This window comes from Nanorana parkeri, unplaced genomic scaffold, assembly GCF_000935625.1.
Source record: "Nanorana parkeri isolate BGI_ZX_2015 unplaced genomic scaffold, ASM93562v1 scaffold238, whole genome shotgun sequence".
NCBI lineage: Eukaryota > Metazoa > Chordata > Amphibia > Anura > Dicroglossidae > Nanorana > Nanorana parkeri.
Genome location: NW_017306506.1, coordinates 392,606 through 415,488, shown reverse-complemented (window position 1 = coordinate 415,488; position 22,883 = coordinate 392,606). Strand labels below are relative to the sequence as shown.

Genomic DNA, 22,883 nt, shown 5'->3' with positions numbered 1-22,883 from the left:
CTCCTCCCTCTTCCCCGCGCTGTGCACTCCTCCCTCTTCCCCGCGCTGTGCACTCCTCCCTCTTCCCCGCGCTGTGCACTCCTCTCTCTACTCCCCTCCTCCTTCCCCGCGCTGTGCACTCCTCTCCTCACCCCCCTGCACTGTGTACTCCTCTCCTCACCCCCCTGCACTGTGTACTCATCTCCTTCTCTCTGTTTCCCAGCTCAGGTCTCGGGATCCTGCCAGCAGAGGAGACAGGTACATGCTGGTCACTCTGGAGGAGCCTCCATTTGGGATCAAGGTAAAAGTTCTCTGCGCTGCACCCGCCGCTCGCTCTGCATTGGTGCCCCGCTCAGCCCCTGGCATGGAGCTGTGCTTGGTTAGCACACAGATGCATTTAGGAGCTGTCAGAAACATGGCTGACCCCCTCCTCCTCCCCAATCTAGCTCAGCAGCAATGAACTGAACACAATGCTGGAGAGTTCACTGGGCCTGACTTCTTGTAAGATTCTGACACCAACAGCTGGCCGGCCTTCTTTCCCAAATACAACTGTCACTTCATCTGTATAATATCTCCTTTTTATGTAGTTGGTGTTCACATTCTATTGTATAATGACACATCATCAGCTGGTAACTAAGACACACCATATGGTGGAAATGATGATCACACTTCTGAGAGGAGGGACAGATATATGGCATGATCTGGCCACCAGCACGCATGCGTATGGCACGATCTGGCCACCAGCACGTATGCGTATGGCGCAATCTGGCCACCAGCACACATGAGTACGGCACGGTCTGGCCACCAGCACACATGAGTACGGCACGGTCTGGCCACCGGCACGAATGAGTGCTGCACGGTCTGACCACCAGCACGATCTGACCACCACCAACACGCACGCATGCGTACGGCACAATCTGACCACCACCAACAACACGCACAGGCATACGTACAGCACGATCTGACCACGAACACAGACACGCATACGTATAGCATGATCTGACTACAGCACATGCACATACATAAACACCGGAGCAGGGCCTATAGGATGGAGGAGTGGGCATAGACCGGAGCAGGGCCTGTAGGATGGCGCAGTGGGCATAGACCGGAGCAGGGCCTGTAGGATGGCGCAGTGGGCATAGACCGGAGCAGGGCCTGTAGGATGCAGCAGTGGGCATAGACTGGAGCAGGGCCTGTAGGATGGAGCAGTGGGCATAGACCGGAGCAGGGCTTGTAGGATGGAGCAGTGGGCATAGACCGGAGCAAGGCCTGTAGGATTGAGCAGTGGGCATAGACCAGAGCAGGGCTTGTATGATGGAGCAGTGGGCATAGACCGGAGCAGGGCCTGTAGGATGGCGCAGTGGGCATAGACTGGAGCAGGGCCTGTAGGATGGCGCAGTGGGCATAGACTGGAGCAGGGCCTGTAGGATGGCGCAGTGGGCATAGACTGGAGCAGGGCCTGTAGGATGGCGCAGTGGGCATAGACTGGAGCAGGGCCTGTAGGATGGCGCAGTGGGCATAGACTGGAGCAGGGCCTGTAGGATGGCGCAGTGGGCATAGACTGGAGCAGGGCCTGTAGGATGGCGCAGTGGGCATAGACTGGAGCAGGGCCTGTAGGATGGCGCAGTGGGCATAGACTGGAGCAGGGCCTGTAGGATGGCGCAGTGGGCATAGACTGGAGCAGGGCCTGTAGGATGGCGCAGTGGGCATAGACTGGAGCAGGGCCTGTAGGATGGCGCAGTGGGCATAGACTGGAGCAGGGCCTGTAGGATGGCGCAGTGGGCATAGACTGGAGCAGGGCCTGTAGGATGGCGCAGTGGGCATAGACCGGAGCAGGGCTTGTAGGATGGAGCAGTGGGCATAGACCGGAGCAGGGGGTATATTTTTATATTTGGACAGTGCATTGGCAGTTCTTAGTCATGAGGTCAGAGAGTCAAGACCTGCCGACAGAGCAAAACTAAATTCACCAACTGCACACATGAGTTTTTATGGCTAATAAAGGAGATATTGGGTATGTTGTGGGGTCTACCATCAGGCAGGACATTTACTTTAAAGCATGTCTATGGTGGAAAATAAAACTCCCCTTGCAATGTGGCTACCCTGCACGGCAAGGGTTCACACATGTGAAGGACTTTACCTGATCCCCAGACAGTCGGCGCTCACTTCCCTCCCCTACGCTCCAGCTTGTGGACAGTCTCTTGGCGTCCTCATGTATAATGCAGGGATCTGGACTCTGAATTAGACGTGATGTCAGTGGTCCTCCACCACCAGGGACGTACATTCAAGGGAGGCAGGTGAGTATAATGAAGAATGAAGGTGTTGGCTTCAAGTCTGAAGCTGACAGCTTTTTCTCCATTCAGACCGGCTTGTAACAGGTTACACAGCAGGGAAAGCCTCCCCGTGGTGTAACCTGTCATGCACGGAGCGCTGCCTTTTAGCGCTACATCTGGCTTTTGACAGGTAGTTGGGTTACACAGCAGCAGTCTTCCCCACTGCTTGTGTAACCTAACTTGGTGAGGCCTGAGCTGTCACAGCCTCTACTCTGTGTTAGAGGCGTGAGCTCTGTGGATGGCTTGGACCAATGGCAAACCACTATAGTTAGTCTGCAGTTTTTGAAGATTTCCTCTATTCCTGACCGATTAAACAGTTTAGATTTTAGTTCCTCAATTTTACAGCTTGTTTTGTACCCTCTAAGTGGATACAAATGTCAACTAGAGAATAATTTTTTTTTTCTAAATTTACAATGTTATTTCCTGTGTAGACGGTGTAAAAACTGGCAGATGTTAGCTTTTCTATCTTTAGTAAAATGACAGCTGGTTGGGAAGGTACTATTGCAGGTAAGTACTCTTTTCATGTCAGTGTTTCCTGTGCACTTAATGGATTTCAAACACAGACACAATCATCAGCTATCTTCTTTAAACTACAGAGCACTTTCTCCCTATGCAATAGAGAAAAGAAGGTATTTGTATTCCAAATCAGGATAGTGGCTTAAAGGAGAACTATTAGGTGAGTGAAAATCACTCACTCTCATAGTTTGAGCCGACGTGTGACAATGAAACTGTCACACATCGGCTCATTAGATCGGGAAGTGAGCAAACGCACGCCGTCGCTCGCTCACTTCTGGATCATCTCCCTGCAGAGAACAGTGACTGTCAGATTCCCCCCTCCCCGCTCCGATCCTCCAGCGCTGACTGGAGGAAGGGACTGATGAGGGCCGGGCACAGCTGGCTCTGCCTCTAGATAGGCAGATCCCGCTGTCACTGACGCAGCTGGGTGGATCTCGACAGTATTGTCGGGATCCGTCCTGGCTGCGGCGTCTCAGTATACCGCGAGCTGTAGCTCGCTATATATTGAGCTTTGGGTCACGGGAGGACGCTAGTTTATGTCCTCCCGTGACCCTTAGGAGAACTATGGGAAAAAACACCCCATAGTTCTCTTGTAAGTTGGCCATACACAATGCAAATTTCTGTCGCTTCTTGAACTGGCCTGAAATTCGCACAGTGGGTGCCGCTGCCAGCACCCTTTCAGCGAGCATAAGCTGGTTAAAGGAGACGGTCGGAAAATCTTTGAATGTTCGGGTATTCCGACAGGAAATTCCTCGATCAGACCTTCTGCTCCTGCATAGATAAAGTACGGCGAGTGTGGTCATTCTAGGAAAGGAAGAGTGTTATTAGCAGGATCACCAGGTGAAAATACAGCAGCAAAAAAGAAGCATGTAAAAAGAAAACCAATGCAGTCAACACATCTAAGAATTGGTAAGCTGCAAAATATTAGTTTTGTTTTTGAGTTTATATGTATGCTTTAAACAGCCTATAGTGCCTTGTAATCATCAGCTTTCTCCTTTCACTTTCAGAATGACATTTGGAAGCTGCGGTGCTGTATAGCAACAATGCTTCTATTTCAAATGCATAAGACCTAGCAGCTCTAGAAACAAAAACTGGTGATACAGACCCAGCCATTGGGCCCGGTGCTTGGTAGCCTATGGGTGTGGGTACAGTGCCTTTCTTGACTAGTTTTCTGTCAAGGATAGTGGTCAAATGAACAGTCAAGACAAACTCTTACCGGTCTACTCACAGGAGGGTGAAGAGTTTGGAGAAGGCAGGAGAAGTGAACAATCCAGGATAAAATAGCTGATTTTGAAAAATTCTCCAATTCAGCTCACTTTCCGGTTCAGCTATGTTGTCCTAGATTGTTCACTTCTCCTGCCTTCTCTAAATGCTTCACTCTTTTGTGAATAACCTTGTAAATCTACATCCTATTTTAGCACTTCAGAGGTCAGGGGTTGTATTCTGTAATAGCCACGTAGCAATGGTACCTAATATACAGGTTTTTTTTGCCACACTTCTATTGAAAGTGTTGTGATAGTGGTTAGAAACAGAATACAGATGCAGTGAAAACCTATAGAATTGTATATGTAGCTGCAGGTTGTAAAACTTTTATTTTTAATCATTTCTTTGGTGAACAGATTAAGCTATAAAATGATTGTGCTGAAGCTAGCCAAATATCTTGGAAAACTAGTTATATAAGGGCCTAAGGTTATATGCCGTGACCTGTGTTTTCTTCCCGCAGAAAAACGCAGATCACTGCAAGAAAAACGCAGATCACTGCAAGGGCACATGTAGAACAATTGTTTCCTATGTGCCCTGTTCACACCAACACAGGTCACCACAGCACACCTCACTGCTGAACAAAGATCTGAATGGAGTATACACTTTTATACACTCAAAATAAACCGTGTGATGTGCTGAAACAGCCCATCACACTGTCCCCTGCTGGATCAAACACAGACACCAACCTTCCTCCGGTTCTAACAGACACCAAGCCGCACGCTAAAACACAACCTTCCTCCAGAGCTAACGCATACACCAACCTGCACGCTAAAAGACAACCTTCCTCCAGAGCCAACGCAAACACCAACCTGCACGCTAAAAGACAACCTTCCTCCAGAGCTAACGCAAACACCAACCCGCACGCTAAAACACAACCTTCCTCCGCAGCTAACACCAACCCGCACGCTAAAACACTGCCCCCTCCGCCAAACCTCACATAGACACTAGCTCACTCGCTAAAACTCAGCAGTTTATCATGCCGGCTCAGTGTAAACAAGCCCTTACACAAGAATTTGAATACGCAGTCTTGCCATACAACTGTGGAGATTTCTACTTTATTTAGCTTTACTTCTTTTAATCTGATTTGTAAGCTTGTGAGTCAGGAATCGCGTTACTTTAAGGCTGGTTTCACACCTAGGCGTGTTGAATATGCTCGTTGTGCGTTTTTACCGTGATTCGCGGTAAAAAAAAAACGCGCGACAGACGCGCGTTTCCGCGGGCTACTTGGCTGTATCCCAATGGAAACACGAGACCAAAACTCCCCAAAGAAGTACATGTACTTCTTTGGGCGTAGGCCGTTTTGTATCGCGTTCGGATGGGCGGAAATACGGCAAGGTGTGAACCAGACCCATTGAATACAATGGAATTTGGATGTTTGAGCGTTTTGTAGAGCGTTCGTCGAGCGTTGAACGCGCTACAAAAATTGAATAGTATGTTATTGCAGTGAAGATAATTTATCATCTGAATATTCAGATTCTTAAATACACAATACAGTTATGACTAGTTCTCCTTCTCTAATAAGGTGTTAATAAAGCATTTGATATTTGTAAATGATACGGTGGGTTTGAGAATAGCGTGTAAGGATCAGGATATCTAGGGATGCCCCTGCAAGTTCTTGAAGCATTTTTATTGCCTGCGGTGATTGTGAGACATGTTGGAAAATTTCTGAGTCATAAGTGGACTGGAAATAAATATTTATACTTCAGGTAAATGCCGAGTGAGCTGACAAAATCATGCTGGGTTCTGGCAGATGAAGGGGGTTTCCTGTATGCGGCCATACATTGGTGGCCTGTGGCTTTTCTTTCCAGCACGCTCATGACTTGATTGACAACCTTTATGGTGGTAGTGACAACTTGAATTTGGAGAGTTAAGCTGGCCATACACTGCTCAATTTTCAGCTGAGTTCTGCTAACTCGGTGCAATTTAAGCAATATGTGGCCCAGTCGGCACCGATCCGTTTGACAAAAAAAAAACGATTTTTCGTTTATGAAGGAGCCAGTCTGAATGACCTTTTTTATACCAGTGTGGGGGTGTCTCCCCATTACATGTTGTTTAGTGTGGATGGGGTAATCAATTTCCCCTGCTGGCCAGAGAAGGAGAAAAGAAAGTATGTGGCCAGCCTAAAGCTGGGTACACACAGAGCAAGTTTTGGACAAAATTCGATCCGTTGGTGACCCTATTCCCTGGACAGAAGTTGATAATTAGATGGTCTCTTGCTGAAGGAACATGTTGGAAAATCGTAGGCAGAAAGATGTTCAGGTATTACGACAGTGGCCGATGCCTCTGTCAGAATGTGCACTGTAGGAGGTTCATTCACTCAGTTTCGTGTGGATGGAGGAATCTTTCCCTTTTTCTTTAAATATAACCGTGTGTGGCCAGCTTTAGTCTTTTCCGGGCAAATATGTCACTGTCCAGGTTATCTTTTGGTGTCCCATCTTCATGCTACAATGCCCAATGACTGTCTGTATGAGAAGCTGGTCAGTTTGAGAAGCTGGTCCACGGGCATCGGTTTATGGGCATATACTTGTCACAACACTTCTTAAAACTCAACCTTTCAAAAACTGAGCTCATGATATTTCCTCCTACCCGTGCACCTTCCCCAAACTTTTCTCTTGAGATTGTTAACACAACTATCCAACCCTCCTCCCATGCCAAGGTCCTAGGTGTCATCCTTGACTCGCTCCTCACCTTTCTTCCCCACATCCAATCACTATCCAAATTCTGCCGCCTTCACCTTCATAACATCTCCAAAATACGCCCCTTCCTCACCAATGAAACTGCAAAATTACTCATCCACTCCCTTGTTATCTCTTGTCTTGACTATTGCAACTCCCTCCCCATTGGCTTACCTCTACACAGGATAGCTCAGTGTCTGCAACCCCACTCTGTTAATCCCTGCACTGGCTTCCACTCGCCCAAAGGATAAAATTCAAAATATTAACAATCACTTACAAAGCCATTCACTAGAGTAGCCCCCGGCTATAGCTCAAACCTTGTCTCAAAGTATCACCCTAGCCGTCCCCTCCGCTCTTCAAATGACCTGCTTTCCAGCTCCCTTGTCAACTCCTCCCATGCTCGCCTCCAGGACTTCACTAGAGCCTCTCCCATCCTATGGAACTCTCTACCCCAACCTGTCTTGTCTATCTCCCAATCTGACTGTCTTTAGGCGATCCCTTAAGACTCATCTCTTCAGGGAAGCCTATTCCACCTCAACCTAACCACTCAATCATCACATTCTCAAACAATTCATCCCCACACAGCTACCACCTCATGTATCACTTCCACCACCCTTTAGATTGTAAGCCCTCAGGGGCAGGGCCCTCCTTACCATCTTGTCTTGAACTGTATTGTAATTGTAATGTCTTCCTTATATTGTAAAGCGCTGCACAAACTGTTGGCGCTATATAAATCCTATATAATAATGTGGGTATGGCTATGGAAATGTGTGCGCCTTCAGGCACATACCGTATTCTGCACCTTCCCAAACAGGCTCAGCTTCAGAGAAAATTTATTTTCTCAAGAACTCATTAGCGTCAGTGATTCTCCCTGCACAAATACACAATACAGTCATCATACTAATGCATATAAACCTTTATTGGGAGAAAAAATGCTCTGTAGCCTTCACTAGGTTTTTCTGTTTTGTTCAGTCTACTTATTGGCTGATACATGAAAATTGGGTCAGCTGTTTGCAATATCTGTGGGGGAAGAAAAGCTTTAAGGATGCCGTACTTCAATGACCGAACCTGTGCACCAACTGCATCCATCTGATTAGTGGGTGTCTGGAAAGAGAGACCAGAGCGGTTTGTCGCCTGCTTCTCTTTGTAGGAGTTCACCTCTGAAAACGGCATTCTGCAAATCCTTTATTATTGGATTTACTGTTGGAATAAAAGTACAGACCCATAGGGCCCATTCACACCAGACGCTGCGCTTAACTGCACAGCGTCTGGTGTGTGTTGCCCCAGCACAGTGTCAAAGCGCTGATCTCAGTGCATCAGGCCTTGTTCACACCACATGCAGAGCAGATCCGGTCAGGTTTCTGCACACGCACTTTAGTCTTTTTGATGCGTTCCGGGCTCTTTTTGGTAAAAAAAAAATGTAAATTTTTTTTTTTTAAGTTTAAAATGTGCTTTCAGTGCATTCCAGGCATTGGCATGTGTTTTTGATGCGTTCCAGAGCAGTTAAAATAGGGCCTGCTGCAGTTTTTTCACCTGCTCTGGATCTGCTCTGCAACTGCACGCTGCGATGTGAACTGGAGCAAAAAATACCATTGGAATACATTGGACGCAGTTTTGATCCGGTCTGCACCTGCTCTGCTCTGGATCTGCTCCGCGCTTGGTGTGAACAAGCCCTCACACTGTGTTATTTTTCTACGACTTGGCAGGTGACATTTCATTCAGCTCTATGGGCACAGTAGGGTTTCCAAGCGGTTTCTACAGCGTCGCATCCCGCTGTGCTAAAAATAACAGTATGTCATACTTTTTTTGCAGCGCACACCACCTCGTTACTACTGCAATTCGGTGGTGTGAACTGATCCTGTCCGTGACCATGCAAATTGCCTTGTCTTGCGTTGGGGCTGTGCTGGAAATAATGGCCAGCGTAGCCCCAACGCATCTGGTGTGAAGCGGCCCATAGAGCAGTTTACTGATAAGCTCTTTATTTAAAGATTAAAGTATTCTTGTTTATACATCCAAATATTCCAAGGAATTTGAAGAACATATATTTCTATTTTTGTTTTCACAGGCTGGTTGGAAAGAAAATCATGCTACCTTTATGAACGAGCTGAAAAATCTTCAAGCTGTGGGACTCACTACACTTGGTCAAGCCCTAAGGACAGCCTTTGATTTGTTAAATTTAAATAGATTAGTAACTGGCATAGACAACTATGGACAGGTAGGTTCAAATGTTGAAGGAAACCATTCCCCAAGCTCATTGTTTTTTTTTGTTTGATTTTTTGGAAGTCTTGCTAGAAGATGGCTGTTCTTCTGTTCATTTTTTGTAAGATAACTGGTCACTTCCTTTAATGGGCACATAGGTAGGTATGAAAAGATTGCCTTATATGCATGATGTAGTGGATTAACATTTCAGACGAATGAAGGAGCATGAAGGTAGGTGATGGCTGTTTTTTGACCCATTAGATTGCCCCCAAAGACTTAAAAGTAGGCATATAGAGGTCCATTCATATACCCATTATCCTTGGTGCCCCAAGAACCTTCAATTTCAGGAAGCTTAATATGCAAATATCAGTGCTTTGTTTCAGAGTCTGAGCTCTTTGGCAATCCCATTCCCTGCAATATCTGCTTCTCCATTGGTCAGAAGTGCACACTGCATTTTGGGGGTAGGGGGTTTTTTAGCGCTGTCTGCCGAGCTGTAAGCTGCCATTTACATATTAAGCGCTCTGTTTTCAGGGGCTCCAGGCTGTGCAGAAGGATCAACCGAAGATATCTTCCAGCAATTCTTGGAACTATCTCTTAGGTCCTTAGATTACCTTTAAATGAAATCCATAAAAGCTGGACGAAGGATAGAAACATGGGAGCTGCTGCTGCTGACTAGTTGACTTCTTGTTCTAGGGCCATCATCCTCATCTTGGCTTCACAAGCTAGTGAGTCTCTTCCCTTGAACAAACCTGGAGCTAGTGATGCCGGAACTCCCAACCTGCTTTTATTTCCTAGTTTAGCAGCTTAATAGATGGTGAATCTAAGATCAGGATGATGGTTCTGAAACCTGCACCTGCTGCTTGCTGGCAGGACTGTGTTCTCACTCCAACCAAACGGGCATATAATAAAGGAAGAATCCGGCCGCAATTCATTCCATGCTGAGTCAGTTTATTGAATGTTTGTCCTGCTGGAGGTCTGCCCCCTCTGACATGTTTCACCCAATCCTGGGCTTAGTCATAGACCCACTCCTGGGCTTAGTGTATGACTATGCCCAGGATTGGATGAAATGGGGCAGACAGGGCAGACCTCGAGCAGGACGAACATTCAATAAACTGATTCAGCGTGGAACGGAGTGCGGCCAGATCCTTCCTTTACTATATACCTATGGACAGCATTATGACCTACCTCCTACTGTGCTGTCCTCCAACAGACACTGGTCCAGAACTCTGTCACTGCTTTGCCCCCATCCACTGACACTTTCCAGGTTCATTGCTCACTTAAGTTCAAGTTTACAGGGGTAGTGTATGTATAACTAAAACTTTTCTTGTGAAAGTAGTGAAGAGTTGAAATCACTTCCTGCCCTAGGGACATAACCTGAAGTTAGAGGAAAGGATTCCCCTCTTAGGCAGTTGTCCCCATTGGAAGATTTACCCTCCCCTCCACTATTACTGGTTTGTAACAAATGGAATTCTAAATCTTCAACTTACCTGAACTTCTACCTGGCTGGTTTCACACCATGAGTGTTGCATTTATTGCACCATTGACCCATTTAAAATGCACTTAAAGTGACAAACTCAGGAATTAAATGTAAAAAATACATTTCAAGCTCCTTAACTATTAACATAAATGTATCTTACTTGTGTATTACTCATCTGTAGATCCTCCAATCATCTCTGGATTGGTGCTGACACTGTCCTTCCTTCTGTAGGATGGCTTCTTTTGTTCCCCATGATCCCTGTGTGTGTGTTGTACTTTAAAACGCATGTCTAAACACATGATAAATAAAGACGTACATTTTGCATAAAAAAACAAACACCATACTTCCCAAACAGGTCTACCTGCTTTGTTAATGTGACACAAGCCACTTCTTTCCTGATGTTTTCATCTGTCCCTCCAGCGGTGCGGCGGCTCTCCGATCCAGTGCTGACTCCTCTGTGCTTGCAGGCACTTCCGATCCCGCGGTGTCTGCATGCGGGTGCACGCGTCCATAGACTTACCTTGCGTCTCTGCATTTTTCCCGGCCGAAAATCCGAACTGCCCATGCGCCCTTCCTCAAGATGCTTTGTGGCCGTCTGAGCAGTTTTGGATTTTCGGGCGGGAGTGCGCGGGGATTACGGGGGAAGTTTAAACCCGCTGTTAGAGCTTTTTAAAAAAAACTTTTTGCCTATACTGCTTGCTAGCAGTAGATATAGGCAAAAAAACCAGAGGGTTTAGAACCCATTAAAGAGTAGGGATGTCCAGATACCAGTGCCGATACTTGGCATTTTCATGAGAACTACCAGGGTTGCTGCAGCTGGGACCGGGCTCTGGCGCTCCACCACTGTCCTGAAATGATTAGTCTGTATTGTTTTAGAAAAACTGTCACATGACAAACAAATGTATCAGTACTTGTATCTTTCAGTACTTGGACAAGTATCAGTACTTGTAAAAATGGTATTGCTGCATTTCTTATATATATTTATAAAAAAAATAATAATCATACATTAAATTGGGGATGCACAAATCCCAGGAGCTCCATATGCTCCTTAACAATGACAGCTGCCTCCTAACTTTGGAGTTTTTCTCTAGTCTTGGAGCTGGGAAAGCATCTGTACATGTACTTGTACCGAGTACGGTACTTGGTATCTGAACATCCTTACTAAAGAGATTGTAGTCCATCACAGGAGTGAGCTTGAAGCCGTGACTACTTTGTAACACACGGACCATGGGCAACAAAGGTAGCCACCCTCCAGAAGGAAGGACAGTGTCAGCACCAATTCAGAGATGATTTGAAGCTCTACAGCCGAGTGATACACAAATAAGATACTTTTTTGTTCATAGTTAAGGTACTTGAATGTATTTTTAAGATTTACCGTATTTTTCGCTCCATAAGACGCACTTTTTTTCCCCCCCCCAAAAGACGGGCAAAAATGTCTGTGCGAATGTGAGAGAGCTGAGGCGGCGGGGCTGACAGTGTACCCAGGGGTGTGGAATTCCTATCGCCCGACGCCCAGGACATGCAGTTTCGGGCAGTGGGCGAGTAGTTTTTTTGTACATTTAGCCCTGCTCCGGACAAGCAGAGCTAAATGTATAGTGTGGAGCCGCCGCTCGTTTTCATACAAGTGATCTGATTAGATCACTTGTATGAAAGGAGCAGCGACGATCCTGTCTGTCCCCCACGCGGCGGTTTTTCAGGGTCCCCCGCTCCTCTGTGGGACCCGTGACCACAGCATAGGAGCTCACCATAGATCCTGTAGAGCAGACGTAGAACGTCTGCTCTTCGTCTGCTCTGTGTGATTACTGAGACTGTGGCACTGTAATCACAGCGTCACCTGTCTCAGCTGTCAGGAACTACACAGGAACCTACCCTCCCTAGGTGCGTCTTATGGTCAGGTGCGCCTTATGGAGTGAAAAATATGGTGATGCCCGAGTTTAGTGTCACTTTAGAGTAATTTGCACATCAATGCAGCACATTGGCGTAAACGGGTCCTATTGGAAACATTGGATTTTAGCTCATCATTGCATCAAGCCTGGATTAAACAACGCTGTCCAATGGACGTGGTATGTATGGGCCCTTAAATTGTATATGATAACCGCTTTTGGAGACCTTGGACTATCATATTAGTGCAAAGGAGGTATGGTAACTGCAGAACAATTAGCTGGAAAAATACATTATAGATTTTGTATTTACAAACTTCCACGGCATACATCAATATTTAAGCAGACTTTACCTAATGAAGCAATATTCCGAAATTGAATTTGTAGAGCATTGCTATGAAGAAAAAAAATGCCTATTAATTTTGGTTTAGTGTTGTTCTTCTGTGCAATCCTTATACATAATGTGTCCAATCCCTCTCCCAGTTTAGCTAGTTTTACCACGGGTATATCACAGACAAATTTAGGGTTAAAAAAGAATGTTTAGGTTAGTGCAGGACAATGTGTGATCAGTTACACATTTATTTCCTGTCAGAACCTCAGCTAAGGGTTAATGTTTCCTTGCCCTCAACTAAGATGGCTGATTCATTACTTCCTGTTAGACAGTGACTCATCTATAATCTTATTAACTGGAACTTGTCGTCTGTAATTTCTCGTAACAGCGTTTTTTTATGGACAAGCACACATTGAACTCCCGGTGGATTTCTTTCCCTAACTTTTGTAACTCTGTAGCCTTATACGTTGTGCATAGTTTACATTTTAATATCTGTTAGATGAGCATTGTATGTCCGGATTGTCATGGATCCAGTGTGCTGTAGATTTGCATATAATTACAACACCACGCAATTTTTTAAGTTGTATAACCGTAAAATTCAGATTACCCTTCTTTATAATTTCTAATAACTTGCAGATTTCTGGATGGAACTTCCCATTGCTTTACAAAACCTGGAATTTAGTGGCATTTTGTTCCCACTAAGCATAATCTGAAGTGCTGTTTGTTCTAGTGATCAGCTGTTTTAAACTCAAGGCGCCTTATCACGTTTGACCAGTGCCATGTACTTCCGTCAGATTACTCGATAAATCAGCTGCATGTAGGAAAATCTCTCCTGAGAGGGCAAGACGTTGGCTAGCTCATGTGTTTGCTGCATGCGTCAACGCATATAATGCGTAGATGTAAGTTGACCCAAGATGAATCTGCAGTGACTTTTTTCAACTCTAAATGAAGTAAAATCTTGCAGTGTACTTTTTGTTGTCTTGAACATACTTGGGTAAATGCAAGTTCATGCTTTTCCTGCAGTTTCATGTGTTCATCAGGGAAGAGGCTGTAGGAGTTTACTAAAGGAGTCGGACCCCAAATATGATCTCAAAATCTGTGAATAACATCACAATGGTCATTTGTTTGATCACTAACTAGTGGAGGGCTTCTGATGCCATTGTAAGAACATTATTTTTAAAATCTTACAACTGTAATGGTGACGTTTCTAGATGACTTCTATCTGTCCCAGTGGCTCACTGGAAATTAGGGTCAGTTTTATGTTTTAACGTTTAGTTTGTATTTTCTAACTTAGGGGTGGGCAAACGCCAGCCTTCCAGCTGTGGTGAACTACAAATCCCATGATGACTGCCAGAGACATGTCTGTGGCTGTCAGTCTTGCAGTTCCTCAAGGAACATGTAGTTCCACAACAGGTGGAGAGCAGGAGTTTGCCCACCTCTGATGTAACTGATGTAACCGAGTGCAGGGAAACACCTTTGTTTTGTGTGTTGTCCCATTGGGGATATTTTCCCTCACTTTGCATCTCAAGACACAACAGAAATTGAGAGAAGAAAATTGCTTATTACCTTAAACTGTTTATTTAAAAATAATCAGCCCCAATTAACTTTTTTTTTTTTCTGATTTTTTTGTTTTTTAACATTAAAGGGCTTTTACAGCCTTGTATGTTTTTGCATATACCCACTGCTAGCAAGCAGTAGATATATGCAAAAACATAAAAAAATGAGGAGAGACTCGGTAAGTTAATGCAGCAGCGTGCACCCACACAGACTCCGTGGGACAGGAAGTGCCAGTTAAGAGAGAGGAGTCAGCGTTGGATCTGAGACCGGCAACACCGCTAGAGGGACTCCTGAAAACTACTGTAAAGAAGATGATTGAATCAAGAGGCAACATTTAAGGCAAGTCCTTACACTGGCATGGTCCTTTAATGTCACTTTAAATATGAAATGGTTAAACAAAATATTTAAAACATTTTTTTTGTTTCAACTTTGTGTGCCACAGGAAAATGTGCAAAGCTGGAAATAGAATTAACATTTTAGTGTGATTATAAACAGGAAAACGTAAATTGGTAAAAGTATCTACATTATACAACTTATCTACAGTAACAGGACAACTTGCAGACTGAAATGTGTACTTTTAACTACAGTAAGTTTTTTTAAAACAAACACTTAATAAAAGTAGAAATACATGAGCTACTTGGGGGGCAGATTCAATGCGTTTTCTCCCCATTGACTCAATAGAAAATGCTCGAAAAACACGCGTTGTGAATATTTTTGAGCACATTCAGCCCCTTTTGCCCATACACATGAAAGGAGCACTTTTTGCTCCTAAGAAATGCTGGGAGACATGCATAATGACGTGCATAATAGGAGTCACTTAGGTGTGAATGCAGCCTAAAGGGTATACAGGTGCAGAAGCTTAATTGGTTAAACTTTAAGGCCCCTTTCACATGGGCATTCCGATTGGGTCCTCCTGTCAGTTTTTCAGGCAGGATTGGATGCCTGATGCTAGTCTATGGGCAGCTGTGTGTAAACAGACCGTTACCCCCAACTCCGGCTAGGTCTGGAAAAACAAACAGGTCAGATATCTGTTTCGTCATTTCATTTTTTTTTCCTCCATCCCACGATTGAGGAAAAACTGAACGGATTCGGATGTCCCAGCAGTGACCTCAGATCCGTACTGCTCCAATCAGGAGAGGATCTGTGCACGGATCGCCTCCTGATCAGCCCATCTGGCTTAAGCACTGCAGAATATTCACAAAATTCCCGTTGTCTATAGTTTGTGTTCTGTCTGTGGGTTTGTACAAAAATAGTCATGTAAATCGGAAATATTTTATCAAAGTGTATAATGCATGTTAGTCAGGGACCCGTCACTGGGTACAAAAGCTGCCATTGAGGCAAACAGTGTTAGGAATAACCTGTTTTCTGTGTTTATGGATTTGCAACATAAAATATTTCAGCTTTACACATCTTTAACCCCTTCGTGACGGGAGACGTACATTGTACGTCCCGGCACTTTGTGCCTATATGACTGGCCACGTACACTGTACGCGACGAGTTATATCAGGCTTTGTAATGCTGGTAACGGCCGATTTAATGAAATAATTAAGCTTTTTGTAAAAGCTTCTTCCTTTTCATTAATGAAAGCATGAAGCCGTTGCATGCAAATACAAGACCGCAATTTGCGATCCCGTATTTGACAGCTGAAAATAGCAGAGAGGTAGCAGTGACTCGCCTCTCTATTTGTTATGACAACTGAGAGCCCGATGTTTAGATACATTTCACTCAAAAGATACAATGTATATCTTTTGAGTGAAATGTATCAGTTCTGATCGTCTAGGCACGATCAAAGAGCTTTTAGCCCTCGTTCACACCTGAACGTTTGTAGCGCGTTCTACGCTTGACGAACGCTCTACAAAACGCTCAAAAATATAAATCCCATTGTATTCAATGGTCTCGTTCCCACCTTGGCGTATTTCCGGCCGTCCCTAACGCGCTACAAAACGGCCCACGCCTGAAAAGGTACATGTACTACTTTGGGCCGTTTTGTTGCGCGTTTCCATTGGGATACAGCCAAGTAGCCTTCGGAAACGGGCGTTTGTCGCGTGACTTTTTTACCGCGAATCGCAGTAAAAAATGCGCGACAGACGCGCATATGCAATACGCCTAGGTGTGAACGAGACCTTAGGGAGATCTGAATCTGACTAAAATCAGGATCACTCTAATGTTATTATTAGCTGTTCCTAAGCCTAATAGCCAAAAATAAAAAAAAAAGTTAATTTATCAAGCAGTCATAGTGACTGCTTGATATAAACTGACAAGAAAAAAAAAACTTTTTTTTTATTTATTTTTTTACAAAGTGTAAAAAAAATTAAAGTGTAAAACAAAATTAGGAAAATAAATTTTAACCCTCAAACCATGTAATGTAAATATTTCTTCCATTCACTGTAGTTGGCTTATTTCTGAGCTTTTTTTTTTTTTAATGCTCTCACTAACTCCCATTTGTAGGTGGTCACTTCATGGATTTGAAAATCTATCTTGTGAAGCATGTGTGCTGCTTTCCAGAGCTCCTGCCAGCACCATAAGGCACAAGTGTGTGGGCAACACTAGTGACAACATTTTGGTTCATTGCTTCATATTAGTTACCTGATCCACATGCTTTTGGTCTCCATATATACCTTTTGCATAATTGTCACTGATGGGTACAGCACTTTCTGCATCCAGTTAGAAATGTAGTCACCTAGCCCCATTGGAAGCTTTTTTGGTGGATGCAAAGGGTACTGATTCTTTTCAGGACTCCTCTTCTAGGGATACGAGTGGAATTATGAACTGCAGCAATGACCGTAGACCTTAATACGTCTAGTACTGTTCATAATGGAATATACACTCTTGCGGTTTTGGGTTTATATACGGATTGCCTTCATCAAGCAACTGGAAGATAGTGCTTCTACTTCCAATCTCTATTCCATAGATGAGATCTTAATCCTGTTGTGTTTCCCCCAGATGACCTTTTCTCTAAGATGGTAAAAGCCTTCTAAGAGATTCTTGCCTTCCTGTGGGCTGATCCACTAGTGTAGGATGACCTGGATTCTTGTCTATTTAGGAAGACTACCATTCCGCTGTCTTTAAATTCCCTAGTAATTAACTTTATATTCACGGCCAGCTTCAAGTTTAAACCAGCCCTTGCATTTGTCTGCATTATTAAAGCCCTTAACTCCTACCTTTTATTATCTACTCTGTGACATTCAGAAGGGCACGCCAAGAAAATTGCTAGAGGATGCAATGTAGAGGACATTTCATTGTGATGTGGATATAGGCTGCCTAGCCTTCAGTGCCCCTGCTCCTTGCTGTCTGAAGAGTATTATGACTAAAGCCTCAGCTCTTTATGTGGGCTTTTCAAATCCATGGTCTCCTTCTCTTACAGGTAAACAACTTGTATGAAGGTAAACTTGTCCTGAGAAATATACATAAACACCCCTAATGCTGATTACCTTAAAGTACCAGTTGCCTGTTTTTTCATGCTGATACTCTTCCTTAAAGAGGCCACACTGGGGTTCTCAGAACATATTCTATTTTAGGAGTCCACAGGAGGTAGCAGTGACTCACCTCTCTGCTATTTGTTTTGACAGCTCGAGAGCCCGATGTTTAGATACATTTCACTAAAAAGATACAATGTATATCTCTTGAGTGAAATGTATACACACAGGAGGTGAAGATCCTTATTTCTTTGATTTTCCCCAAGTCTCCACCCAACAGGAGTCTGTGCTCCTTTTTGCCCAAAAAAACCTTAATCTCCGCACCAGGACACTTGCTTACTTTTTTACTTTTTACCGCTTTCAAAATCAGGAAAAAACCCAATATTTCTCTAGTCACCTTCCAGGACAGCATTAGAGAGATGACTCCTCCCACCGGAACAGGAAACACATCACCCACACTTAAAATAAAAAGGAGCACAAGCCTAGCACGCTTCAGTTATTTTGTGTTTCCTCCGGCCGAGCAGTTATTTTGTGTTTCCTCCGGCCGAGCAGGACATCGTAACGTTTGTTATTTTTTTCCTAGGCCTACGTGCTAGTGAGCAGGGGCTTCCCCCCAACGTGGTACAGCAGAGGGTCAGTGGACCTGGGGTACTTATGGAGGGGGGCTTCCGGGACAGCCCCAACTGTCCAAGGAGCAATTGCCTATGGTTTCCCGGCATAAGAGTATGCAGGACAACCAGCCTGTTGGTGTAGTGGACTCAGAGGAGTTCCCCTAGTCCTTAAACCCCTGCTTCAAGTGCACTATAGAGTGGTTTTGGCTGAGTGTGGCGCTCCTACCTGATACTGGTGCCGGGTGCAAGCTCGTCAGTTCGGTGGTGGACAGCGGCATCCCCTGGTCTCTGGGCGGCGGTCGGCCGCTGAAGAGGTACTGTGCGGCGGCCCTCGTGGAGACAGGGGGAAGGAGGACACGAGATGTCAGGGCGGAAGTGACGCTCGCTGCGCGGGCGTCGGACGTCACTTCCGGGTGCGAGGGTCATATGACCCGGCGTCTCCAAGCCGCAGTTAACGCTCGGTCACGCTACAGATGGCCAACATAGTGGAAGCAGTGGGTCGCAAGGCCCTTGCGGTGCCCACACACGCAAGGGGGGGCACCAACGGTGGGGCACAAGAGCTGGAGTCGGAGGGGCCAGGGGACCCAGCTGGAGACTCAAATACCATGATGGCATCATTTGATCTGGGGGATCCTGGTGCCGGCAGCTCTAAGGTAAGAGAGGGGGAGTTCCCCATTCCTTTTACCGGTTATTTCTCAGTGTTTGGGGGCATGAGAAATGGGGTTGACACACGTTGGAAGATGTTTTTTAACATAGCTTTGTCGTTTTTGTTTTGCAGAAAACAACTGCAGCAAATCGTGTGTAAAGTTTTCCTCCACATCCCAAAAAAAAAAAACCCTGTGCCAGTCTTGCATTGGAAAACTGGTCAAGGCTGAATCTTCCAGCATGTTTAAAAAGATTCCATGCGAGAATAAAGGATGTCAACCTTGTCATTCTGCACGGGGATACAGGATGCAGATATGATTGGTAGCCATGCGGTGGCAGTACCTTCATGTTCTGGGCCGCACGTTCCCCTTCAAGCGGCCTCACGGCCGAGTAGTGTATCTGAGAGGGCTGCTACCGTGTCGGATTCTTCCTCTAAAGGTGGATCCTGGTGCTAGCAGCTCTGAGGTGGACAGGGGTTGGGCCCCCCATGCCTATTCTTTGTCTCTCAGTGTTTGGAGACATGAGGGACTGGTTGACACCTTTTCAAGTTCTGGTGTTCGTTGGGCTACGTTTTTGTGTGTTTTGCAGATACAAACCCTCTGAAGGAACTTTGTCTTCTATCTTCCTCTATGTATGAGGTGGTATGAGTACTTACCTGGGTGTTCAACAAAGGCGCTGGTTTGATGTTTGGGAAACCAAGGCCTCTGAAAGAAGAATGCTCTCATCAGTCAGCGCACATGGCAGTGATGGGCAGCCTGCAACATTAAATATCCCTTTTCTTCCAAAAAAACCACTGTGCCAATCCTGTGTAGGGAAGCCAGTGGTGGATGAGTCGTCAGGCATGTTTTAAAGCCTGATAGACTGTAGGAGGGAAGAGATGATGTCGACTCTTCAGTCATTTTGCACTGTAATCCAGGTTGTAGAAATGATTGGGAGCCAGTCTCTTGATCAGGGACCTTCTGGTTCAGAGAATGCAGGGAAGAATGCATGTGCCGTACTGTGGGTAGGGCACAGTGGGGGGATAGGAACTCCTGGGAGGTGTCCTCCTTTTGAGTGTTGGTTGCTGGGGGTTAAAGTGCCTCTTGCTAACACAGGATTGGTATGTGTTATTTCCACCAGTGCATGGCGGATTAGAGGCATGGGCTGCAGCACAGATACGTTTTTTAACATGCAAACAGCAAACCCAGACAAGTAAACAACCTATTACTCCCACATGGAATGGATGTGGGGTGCAGGGTTCCGGTGGGAGATACTTTCTCCATTATGGAAACCCTTTCCTAGCTGTGGTGTAATATTTTAATGTGGGCCTGCATTATTTTTTGCCAGGCTCCAATGCTAATACTCTGCATTATGCTGCAGACGGGCTGGTTCATAGGCACTCACTAGCATGTGCAGTAATTGGACTTCTTATTACACTGGCACAGTGCTGCAAGGCTAAGAGGGAGTTCCGTTGCTGGTAGCAACCAGGGTTTCCTACCTGGCCGGGGCTGGTTGTGAGCTCCCAAGTTGGAAGCTATGATTGTTCTCACCTGAGTGGAGCTGGGTAGGGCTCTTTCAGCCCTGTTTGAGTAGATGGCACTTAATTTTCGCTTCCCTGTCTTAGAGATGGGATTTCAGTGGAAGCATTTTTCTTTTTTCATAAGTTAAGTTATGAATTTTGGTATCTGCGCATACTACGTGTATGAGTATACTAAACTGCCTCCAAAGCAACCAAATTCCTTTTTTTTTGTGGAAACATCTTTGGTTCATAGGGCAGTTGGGAATCTCAGTATTTCTGCATACCTTTGTTATTCATTTTTGGTGCTCATATACGGTACCTGGTATAACCTTTTTGACTGCTTAAGGTAAGCATTTTTTGATTCATAAGGTAGTTATGAATTTCAGGTTCTGTGCATACCATGGGTATGAGCACATTTAGACTGCCTACAAAGCAACCAATTTTTGTGGCTCAAGAGGTGGTTATGGATTTCATCGGTGTGCCTTCTACCCGCAGTTGTACTGCTACACTTCAGGACCTTGACTCGATTCAGTAAGGCATCATGGTTGGGATGTGTTGAGGATCTCAGTATGGGAGACAGCTGAGTTCTTTCGTATATCTAAACCAACCGTCTACACGGTAACTGATGACAGGTTCCATAAGGCGTTCTTGGTCGCTGTGTAGGTGTGAGGCTCAGTATTATCATCTGAGTTCATACTTGTATAGTTATGTAACTATGCTTTCTACAGGATAACGGTGTTCTACTTTGGGAAGTCTTTACCAGTTATGATGTGGTTATGAAGCTCAGCCTTGGTATTATCATCCAAGCTACACTTGGTGCATGGTTATAGCCACATGTTAGTCACTGCCGTGTGGATATGATTACGGAGTCCTACAGGCTTTCCTAGAAACTCTGTTGAACTAATTGTAGCATGTTCTTTAAAATTACTGCATTCAAAACAGCTTTGCTAGTAGCCATGGTTTAGCGAAATGTACACTTTGCCGATTTTTGATCCCTATAGCACAGGGACAAATTTGTATTAAAACCACTCCCGGTTCTTCCTATGGCAATAGTGCAATATGTCAGGGGACGCATGGTATGGCAGTTCCCACCATTTGTACCAGTACATCAGTTATGGGAGAAGCAGCCTTACTAGGCGCGGGCATTCGCTTGGCCTTTTTTTTGGGCTAAGCGTGCAGGGGCTACACCAGAGCAGGGCTAACTGGTCCAGGCTCTTGTCGTTGTCAAGTACTGTAGAGTTGACTTAACGGTCAACCAAGATCAAGCTTTCGGGTGAAAGCCCTGTATGCTGTGGCCCCCCCCCTGATTGTGAGTATGGTGCTCGCTTATCCTCTCTAATGCTGTCCTGGAAGGTGACTAGAGAAAATTGGAGTTACGTACCTGGTAACTCTGTTTCTAGGAACCTTCCAGGACAGCAGGGATTCCCGCCCGATATGGTGGAGTTATTTACTATGCGTGGTTATGCAATGTAAGGTTATATATTATTATGGGTGTATATATGTGTATATGTATCTATAATTCTATGAACGAGTGCAATATGGTATCCTATCCTATCCTATCCTATCCTATTCGGTTCTTATGTTTTAACTGAAGCGTGCTAGGCTTGTGCTCCTTTTTATTTTAAGTGTGGGTGATGTGTTTCCTGTTCCGGTGGGAGGAGCCTATCTCTCTAATGCTGTCCTGGAAGGTTCCTAGAAACAGAGTTACCAGGTACGTAACTCCAATTTTTAAAACGGCTATGGAGTCAATAAAGTTGTTTTTGGCTTTCTGCTTTTACCAAAAGTATGAGAACGCTAGCCACCTGCCTGATCTCTGACTCCTAAGTTTTAGATGTAACGGTTGCTGCATCTCTTCTCTCTTCACCTTAATATTTTTCTTATCCAGAGTTGCTAAGGACTTTGTTTCTCTTTAGTCCATCTCTGGTAGTTGTGCTCAGTTCTGAGAGAACAGTGCTCTTTGGTGGTTTCAGTTGGATCTTGTTCTGAAGGATGAACCCTAAAACCAAGACACTAAACTTCTGCCTCTCAGCTGAACGATTCCTGATGTTTCGTCGTTCAGTCGAACGACGAAAAAGACAGTCAACTGGTCTCTTGTGATGTCAGGTTAGCATATTTGCATATTACCAGTTGTGGGAATCCAGCATCATATACTTTGTCCTTTTAGAATGCATGCAACCAATTCTGCACCATGCCCTTCAAGCTGTTGACCATGATGGTTTTCTATAAATAAAATTTCAGCAGTTCAGTCCCACAATGACAGTGTAACAGGCCATGGAAGCAGTGATTAGTCGCTGCCATAGAGACTGTTCCATGTGTGGTCCATGCGGTTGGATCTTCTGTGCTGCTTGGATAAGTCTCTAGTGAGATTATCTGTTTTCTACCATCTAATGTATTTATGCTGTAAACCTTTCTTAAAGCTGAACTCGACCATTGTTGTCAGCACCGAATTTCCAACACTGACATTGCAAGTTCTGGCTGCAGTACGCTGATCACAGGGAAGCCCTCC

General features: G+C 45.0%; 1 protein-coding gene across 1 annotated transcript in view; it reads left to right on the top strand.

The window, feature by feature from the left end:
- The window catches only part of INTS6 (integrator complex subunit 6), a 56,707-nt gene that overhangs the window by 2,712 nt on the left and 31,112 nt on the right, over positions 1 to 22,883 (top strand). The window contains exons 2-3 of the mRNA XM_018556444.1: positions 203 to 280; positions 8,829 to 8,978. Coding sequence (XP_018411946.1) covers positions 203 to 280; positions 8,829 to 8,978 — 228 coding nt within the window. The remainder of the gene's footprint in view (positions 1 to 202; positions 281 to 8,828; positions 8,979 to 22,883) is intronic.